Genomic DNA, 9,263 nt, shown 5'->3' on the forward strand with positions numbered 1-9,263 from the left:
CTCACTATTCTTTCACTGTGCCCTCACACATAACACACACACACACACACACACACACACACACACACACACACACACGCCACTGTCAGACTCCCTTCTCTGAACTCCCTCAACACCCTGTCCATGCCTCAACTGTAGCCCAGATTACCCTAATTCTGATTCATGGGTATGTTTGTTTGCCTCTCCAAGTACACTCACTGAGGGGCAGGAACTGTCTGAGTCACCTATGTAGCCCCAGGGAATAATACTGCAGATGCTGAATAAAATCTGTAAGAGAAATGAATGACTATGGACAAATCTGTTTCAGCCAAACTGGTCTCCACCTGCTTGGCATTTCACAGTCCCCACTCCCCAGCCCAGAACAGTCCTCTCTGCTGCTGCATATAAGGAAAACTCCTACCCATTCTTCCGGAGACTCAACTTAAATTCCACTTAGTCAGGTGACCCCATTCAATCAGACTCCTTGCTCATCAGTCTTAAGGTGGCAGGCAGTTCAGTGTCATGAACCCAGTATCATCTTTGAAGCCACTTAGGCAAGTTGTAGCAGAAACCAGCTGTGTTACTCTTGGCAGATCCCTGAAGCTTTCTAAAGCTTCATTTCTTCAGCTATAAAATGAGACAAATAATATCCATCTGGAGAGTGTGGGGGAGGATTAAAGAAGAGTAAACTACCTCAGTTCAGTTCAGTTCAGTCGCTCAGTCGTGTCCAACTCTTTGTGACCCATGAATCGCAGCATGCTAGGCCTCACTGTCCATCACCAACTCCTGGAGTTCACTCAGACTCACGTCCATTGAGTTAGTGATGCCATCCAGCCATCTCATTCTCTGTCGTCCCCTTCTCCTCCTGCCCCCAATCTCTCCCAGCAACAGAGTCTTTTACAATGAGTCAATTCTTCGAGTGAGGTGGCCAAAGCACTGGAGTTTCAGCTTTAGCATCATTCCGTCCAAAGAAATCCCAGGGCTGATCTCCTTCAGAATGGACTGGTTGGATCTCCTTGCAGTCCAAGGAACTCTCAAGAGTCTTCTCCAACACCACAGTTCAAAAGCATCAATTCTTTGGCGCTCAGCTTTCTTCACAGTCCAACTCTCCCATCCATACATGATGATAGGAAAAACCATAGCCTTGAGTAAACTACCTAGAACACAATAAATGTTCAGGAAATATTAACTCCTCCCTCCCACTTCATTTACCATTTACATAGGACTTATAGTGCACATTTTTGTCTCTATGACTAGATTGTAACAATTGGTAAGATCTGTAAGGGTAGGAGATGAATCTCATTTACGTTCCTATCGTTTAAACATTTCTCAACGTGCCTTACATAGAGATACAACAAAAATTGAGAATAATGAAATTACAATTACAGTGGATTATGGCAATCAGGTGTAAACAGGGCCAACACTAGAGCTGACCATAGTACGTTTTCCATCCAATTTAGCTGCAGGATTATCACATGGCACCTCTGTAATTTTTGCACATGCCAAAAGCTGGTTTCAACAAATGACCACACATTTGTTGAAACCAATTTCTAGAGTACACAAGTCAATAAGGAGTCTTTGATAGTAACATTAAAGTTGGCTTAAATGCTGCAGTCAGTATTAGAAGAGTGTCTGTATTTGTACTTTTTCCCATATACTTTTAGGAAGCCTTCTACAAATTCTGTGATTTAATGTGATAGCAACAGAGCTCTTCATACTACCTGTTAACTGAAATTAGATTGAGATGCTTATATTTTTCCACCAGAGTTTTTTTTTTTTTTTAAAGAATACATTTGAATCAGTTCTAATGAGGTGGATGAAACTGGAGCCTATTATACAGAGTGAAGTAAGCCAGAAGGAAAAACATAAATACAGTATACTAACGCATATATATGGAATTTAGAAAGATGGTAACAATAACCCAGTGTACGAGACAGCAAAAGAAACACTGACCTATAGAACAGTCTTATGGACTCTGTGGGAGAGGGAGAGGGTGGGAAGATTTGGGAGAATGACATTGAAACATGTAAAATATCATGTAAGAAACGAGTTGCCAGTCCAGGTTCGATACACGATACTGGATGCTTGGGGCTAGTGCACTGGGACGACCCAGAGGGATGGTATGGGGAGGGAGGAGGGAGGAGGGTCAGGATGGGGAACACATGTATACCTGTGGCGGATTCATTTTGATATTTGGCAAAACTAATACAATTATGTAAAGTTTAAAAATAAAAAAAAAAAAATTAAAAAAAAGGCTAACACTAAAGCAAAACTAGCAAGATCAACTCCCAAAATATAATTACAGGTAAAATTTGGCAAAATCTCTTTATTCTTTCTAAATTAATTTCATTAATATCAGGTCTTCAGCATCGTCTCTGAACTTGTTGGAATGTTTTTTTTCCAGTCTGGCTTATCATAACCTTCCTTTACTACATGTTATCTTCAGCAAGAATCAATTCCCACAGCTGAGTTTCATTTTTTCTTTTAACTCTGCCCCACTTGCATGTGGTAACAAGTCGGAGAAGCTGCAATTGTTGGGTAGTAACCTCCACTCTCACAGTCAACACCTCATTCACACTCCCAGCCATATTGCCTTTCCCTGCAGAAGCTAATTCTATAGTTTTCATAAACTGAGTGTGCAACTTTAAGTGTAATTTGAGAAAGCAATTAGTAATGGAAGTGTGTGCCAAACACCCTACCCTTTCAACATATTCGTGTTTCCAAGTACTTTTTGTTTTGTTGCTTCCCATGTGGAGAAGTTTATGGGAAGAAAAAGAGGCATTCAGTTCTCTGACCAAATCCACCAGAACAGAGAATACAGACACACATTGATAATGCAGGAAGAGCCAAAAGCCAGGCATCAGACCAATTTTCTAACTTCATTTATCCACCTATTTTATCTCTTTAGGCAAAATCATAACCGCTCTCAGCTTCAACTTCCTCTTCTATAAAATAGAGACAATACCCTCCCTATCTCAGCAGTTTGAGTAATAAAATGACAGCATCACAAATAGCACTGTATAACTGTAAACTGTGTGTGAATATATACAGAAATATATATGTGAATATATTTTTGAATAGCAATGCCATATCCTATAGATAAAAAAATAATTTTATATCATGTGTTAAAGTGAAAAGTGAAAGTGCAAGTCGCTCAGTCGTGTCCAACTCTTCGTGACTCCAAGGACTGTACAGTCCATTAAATTCTCCAGGCCAGAATAACTGGAGTGGGTAGCTGTTCCTTTCCACAGGGCATCTTCCCAACCCAGGGATCAAACCCAGGTCTCCTGCATTGCAGGCGGATTCTTTACTAGCTGAGTCACAAGGGAAGCCCAAGAATACTGGGATTGGTAGCCTATCCCTTCTCCAGGGGAATCTTCCCGACCCAGGAATCAAACTGGGGTCTCCTGCATTGCAGGCAGATTCTTTTACCAACTGAGCTATCAGGGAAGCCCATGAGCTATCATGTGTTAAAAGTCCCAATTCAATACTTTATTAAATAATTATATAAAATTCTACACACAGTAAATCCAAGGAAAAAAATTTTTTTGAGAAAGAGAATCTAGCTTTCAAACACAAGTTCACAGACCAGTTCATAATTTTGAAGCAAGTATCATTTTCTAATCTGGTATATTCTTGTAAGAAAATTTTTACTCATAATCACTTCCTTTTCTATTGGCCAAACTTAGAGTAAACAAAATACTGGAGATTAGTTCATATCTTGTGCTAAGAATTTCTGCAATGTGGTCTTCATGTAAGCCTTCATTACAATGAATTTAAAAATTTAAAAAAAAATCCAGGATAACTTCCTGATGTTAGATTTCTTTAAATGTTAAAAAGAATAGCACCATTAAATTAGAAGATTCCTAAACCATTACACATTTCCAATTTCCTAGACAAAATATCAATGTACTTTCATTCTCCAAAGATTTTCTATAAACATTCACACACATGCATTTCTTAAGCTGTATTTTTATGTCTTTATTTATATGTGGTAACTTTTGAACACAAATCATTTAACATGTTTTTTATTTTCATTTTGGTTGCTTGCAGTTTATTCTACAGTCCTATCATGGCATGATTCTATCTGAATTTATGCTGTTCTAATTAATTAAAACTGTTTAAAACATGAATTTGAAAAGTATTAACTATGATTTTGTGATTTAAAATTCTTTTTCTAAACTTTGCGAACATTCTGTACAAACCAAATTAGTGCTGAGGAAAAAAGGAAAAATGGATTTCAAGTTGCTCAAGGTTCCTAAAAAGGTGAAAAAGTTTAATGAAACAAATGCTCATATGACCAACACCCATTTTCAATTTCAACATAGCAAACCTATTCGTTCTTAAGGCTAATTCAAAACCAAACATATTGGGGCTGGTGATTACTTAAGATAATTTATGCAATCATAAGCCAAAGATGCAAATTTGGCAAAAAGAAAACCAAGCAAGTAAGCAAAACTCTAACACATGTGGGATACACCCTCTCAGTATATAAAGGCCTGTCACTGTCCTTGGTACCAGGCACTCCCTGAGCTAAACAGCATCACCATGTCTGTTCGATACAGCTCAAGCAAGCAATACTCTTCCTCCCGCAGTGGAGGTGGAGGAGGAGGAGGATCATCCCTCAGAATTTCGAGCAGCAAAGGCTCTCTTGGTGGAGGATATAGCTCAGGGGGGTTCAGTGGTGGCTCTTTTAGCCGTGGGAGCTCTGCTGGAGGCTGCTTTGGGGGTTCATCAAGTATCTATGGAGGAGGATTAGGCAGTGGCTTTGGTGGGGGCTATGGAAGTAGCTTCGGTGGGAGCTATGGAGGCAGCTTTGGAGGGGGCTATGGAGGAGGTGGCTTCGGAGGGGGCAGCTTCGGAGGCGGCAGCTTTGGAGGTGGTTTGGGTGGTGGATTTGGAGATGGTGGCCTTATCTCTGGAAATGAAAAAATAACCATGCAGAATCTCAATGATCGCCTGGCTTCCTACTTGGACAAAGTTCGGGCTCTGGAAGAATCAAACTATGAGCTAGAAGTCAAAATCAAGGAGTGGTATGAAAAGTATGGCAATTCAAGACAGCGAGAGCCTCGTGATTACAGCAAATACTACCAAACCATTGATGATCTTAAAAATCAGGTAAGGGGCATTTTTTAAATGCAACTTTAAGCCTCTTTTTGTGCATGTAATTCTGATAGATAATATTTTAATCAACTACAATGTTCACTGTGTTTGACTACATTACTTTCTTGCTTCCATGAGCAATCCAGTCTCTTCAAAGGTAAACAGCTGTGAGGGTACAGTCATTGCAATCTTCATCCAACATGTGTGTTGTGTATCTTACAGGATGGGGGGATTACTGAGAATTTTTTATGTTTTAATGAGTGTAAGTGTCCACAGTTAAAATACATTAGAAAATGTACAAACACAGGAACTGAAAGAATTATTCAATGAATCAGAAAATATTATTCAGACTGATAACAACAAATACTCACTAATGACATTGTAAGAAACATGAATTTTCCAATATGAAAATGGAGTATTGCTTGCCTTGAGGGAATTTTTGAATTGCACTGTGTGCAGTTTATATTCACTTAGAATATATATTTAAAACAAGTTAAACCAAATACAGGTACAAGGCAGTCAAAAGTTCGCTGAAATACACGGAAATTACACAGGTGTAAGTGCAGGACATGAATGCAGGAACACAGCTACATAACTCCAGTTAGTTTTCAGAAAGGGAGGATATAGAAATAGAAAAGTATGGAAACTTCAAGAGAACAAACGACTCAATCTTAAGTATATAGGTAAGACTGCAATGTCAGATTTAAAATAAAAATTCCCCAAGACTTAGTAATAGAACACCACAGAAATGTAGTTCATCTTTGCCACTATAAAAGCTGTGTCTGTATCTTATTTCTTTGTCTCTCCTTCCAGATCTTCAACCTGACAACAGACAATGCCAATATCCTGATTCAGGTTGATAATGCCAGGCTGGCAGCCGATGACTTCAGGCTGAAGTAAGCTAAGCAAATGTGGTACAATACTGTCACAATAAATATGAGATGTTTTTAACAATGTATGCCCACAAGAGCATTTACATTTTCCTGAATTCATTCAAATTTAAACTATACTGGAGCTGTCAAGAGAAATTTTCAACCTCAGTATTACGTTTTAGGCAATATTATAAGAAGATGCACTTTAAAGTAAATGCTAAGTTTCTTTGCATTAAACCACTAATATCCCTATGTGAATCAGAGTATGATAAATGTTGCCAAGATATGAAGTCAACTCTTTACTTGGTTTCTAAACAGTCCCTACCCAGGAATACCTCCCTGATATAAGTTATACCCAGTATTTGTATCTTGTTTCAGGTATGAAAATGAGGTAACCCTGCGCCAGAGCGTGGAGGCCGACATCAATGGCCTGCGCAGGGTGCTGGACGAGCTGACCTTGACCAAGACCGACCTGGAGATGCAGATCGAGAGCTTGACCGAGGAGCTGGCCTACCTGAAGAAGAACCACGAAGAGGTGACATGAAGTTATACTTCCCCCAGCCAAAAAGGGACTCGGGGTCATGAAGCAGTCATTAAATATTTCTGTTCCTCAAACAGGAAATGAGAGACCTTCAAAATGTATCCACTGGTGATGTGAATGTGGAAATGAATGCTGCCCCAGGTGTTGATCTCACTGAACTTCTGAATAACATGAGAAGCCAATATGAACAACTTGCCGAGAAAAATCGCAGAGACGCCGAAGCCTGGTTCAATGAAAAGGTAGTTCATCTTCTTTTGCAGCTAAGTCAATGGTGGTTTGGTTATTAGTTGAGATTTTTCTCATCAGATCCCTGTTTTTAATATTCTAGAGCAAGGAACTCACTACGGAAATCAACAGTAACCTTGAACAAGTATCGAGCCATAAATCTGAGATTACTGAGTTGAGACGCACTATTCAAGGCCTGGAGATTGAGCTACAGTCCCAACTAGCCCTAGTAAGTAAATAATTCTCTGGAGAAATAACATCACTTTATCATGCGTTTCATCCTCACATAAGAATAGGCAATATAAAAGAAAATGCAGAGTCGAGGGTAAAGAAGTAGAAATAAAATTGAAGCTTTTTGTTAATGGGAGAAAAGTATTATTGGCATTGATCAAAATATGCTGAAATTGAAATATTATTAAACATAAAACACAAATCTGTTCGTTTTCTTTATTCTTCTCATGAAATTATTAAACAAGCCTCACTGTACTTAAGTGAACAATGAAGTAGTTAGGTTATAATATATTCTTTCCTCTTCAGAAACAATCCCTGGAAGCCTCCTTGGCAGAGACAGAAGGTCGCTATTGTGTGCAGCTCTCTCAGATTCAGTCCCAGATCTCCTCTCTGGAAGAACAACTGCAACAGATTCGAGCTGAGACTGAGTGCCAGAATGCCGAGTACCAACAACTCCTGGATATTAAGATCCGACTGGAGAATGAAATTCAAACCTACCGCAGCCTGCTAGAAGGAGAGGGAAGGTAAATTACAGAAAATGTTTAAATCATCCCAGTTGCTTTTATTTGGTGTTCCAAGCCGCAAGGCTTTTCCCAAAACTCAAGGATGTCAGAGGATGGGAGAAAGTGGAAAGAGAGGAGACCAAGTACACAAGAAGGCGTATGCAATCAGCCTCAATGTCCCAACGAATTTGACCCAAGAAAAGATTCTTAGGCTTGGGTGCATATATAATTGTTTTAAAAGAACGGGTTCATAATCGGCAGGGGTGATTTTCCTCAAAACACGTTTTGCCTAGGTTATAAGGTAACAATAACCTGGAAATAGACTCACAGCTTCACACGTTAGAGCTAACGGGAAGTAACGTTTACTCTCCAAGTTCCGGCGGCGGCTCCTACGGCGGCGGGCGCGGCTATGGCGGAAGTTCCGGCGGCGGCGGCGGCGGCTACAGCGGCGGAAGCTCCAGCGGCGGCTACGGCGGCGGAAGCTCCAGCGGCGGCTACGGCGGCGGAAGCTCCAGCGGTGGCGGCCACGGCGGTAGTTCCGGCGGCAGCTACGGCGGCGGAAGCTCCAGTGGCGGTGGCCACGGCGGCGGAAGCTCCAGCGGAGGCCACAAATCCACCACTACAGGGTCCGTTGGAGAGTCCTCATCTAAGGGACCAAGGTCAGCAGAAACTAGCTGGGGTAATCAGAATTAGTTTTAACTTTTTGATGGGTTTTTTGGTTGCTGTTTTTTGGTTTTGCTTTTTTAAGTTCTGTAACTTTTTTTTTTTAGAGTTATTTTAAAAATTAAAATCTTATAAAATCTTTGCTTTTTTTAACCGACTATAGTTGTTGACTCCAGTCTTGAGGGGAAAACGATATTGTCTAAAATGCTGTAGCTTTGGTGTTTTTTAAAATAACTGTAAAGAAGTTTTCCTTTTTTCACTTTGGTGTATTTTTTTTTTTTTTTTTTTTTGCATTTAGATATTTTGATATAGATATTTTGGGTAGTAAATATCTTTGATTTAGCTATTTTGCTCGTTATTTAGTAAGGACCCAACAAACTGTAGTCTAAATTCTATTGTTTTTATTGTAATTATCTTACAGATACTAACAAAACCAGAGTGATCAAGACAATTATTGAGGAGTTGGCACCTGATGGTAGAGTCCTTTCATCTATGGTTGAATCAGAAACCAAGAAACACTACTATTAAGCCGCATTAAGAGGAAAGAGTCTCCCCTCACACAGGCCATTATGCATAGATGCATGAAAAAAAATCTCCAAGCAAACACTTCAGTCTTAATGGCCTATGGAAATAGGTCCACTCCTTGATCATAAGGTGTCTAAACGGTGTTTTGTGGTTTCTGTATTTCTCCTTTTCACTTTACCAAAAAGTATTCTTTACTTTTTGGAAAAAAAGAAAAACTTTCTATTCTCATTTACTAATGAATTTCAATAAACTTTCTTACTGATGCACTATCCATTTGGTCAGAATTGTCTTTATTTGAATTAGGCAATTTTCAACATTAAAGATTAGTAAAGTATCATTTGAAGATTGATTTATCCAGAAATTTTGAAGACAAATTATGATTAGGATTTCTCTGTATCCATTTTTTAATCTTATGGGTATGTTGGACCAATGTTAATAATCTCACTGAGGAAAAAGTCCATGAGTCACCAGTTACTCTTTCTTTAAGATACAAAGTATGTTGACAGCTCCCAGTTCTCTGGCTTTGAATTAAGTCCTAGAAACTATGAAAAGTCTCAATACCCCAAAGATTAAATTAATTGGACATTTCACATTTTCTGATCACTTGCCTTCTCACATTTA

The 9,263-nt window shown here is 39.3% G+C and overlaps 1 protein-coding gene and 1 long non-coding RNA gene across 3 annotated transcripts; one reads left to right on the forward strand and one right to left on the reverse strand.

Annotated features, from left to right (window-relative positions):
* Positions 1-1,752: 1,752 nt before the first annotated feature.
* KRT10 (keratin 10) lies at positions 1,753-8,911 on the forward strand. 2 transcript variants are annotated; one of them, XM_086357757.1, is made up of 8 exons: positions 1,753-5,097; positions 5,896-5,978; positions 6,333-6,489; positions 6,573-6,734; positions 6,824-6,949; positions 7,258-7,475; positions 7,829-8,133; positions 8,539-8,911. In XM_086357757.1, the coding sequence occupies exons 1-8, from the start codon at positions 4,447-4,449 to the stop codon at positions 8,643-8,645; spliced, it is 1,809 nt and encodes a 602-aa protein (XP_086213883.1). In that variant the 5' UTR covers positions 1,753-4,446; the 3' UTR covers positions 8,646-8,911. The 2 variants fall into 2 exon arrangements, with proteins under 2 accessions (XP_086213883.1, XP_086213884.1); XM_086357758.1 differs by having other exon boundaries at positions 4,499-5,097; positions 7,829-8,113.
* Positions 7,154-7,922, reverse strand: LOC147351674 (uncharacterized). Its single transcript, XR_015147616.1, has 2 exons — positions 7,783-7,922; positions 7,154-7,455 (listed from the first exon to the last, which is right to left on the reverse strand). It is a non-coding gene; the product is annotated as an uncharacterized LOC147351674 (long non-coding RNA).
* Positions 8,912-9,263: the final 352 nt, after the last annotated feature.

The sequence above is a fragment of the Bos grunniens genome, chromosome 19 (assembly GCF_055505025.1).
Source record: "Bos grunniens cultivar Pamir isolate PY7600 chromosome 19, Bosgru_T2T1.0, whole genome shotgun sequence".
NCBI classification, from domain to species: Eukaryota; Metazoa; Chordata; class Mammalia; order Artiodactyla; family Bovidae; genus Bos; species Bos grunniens.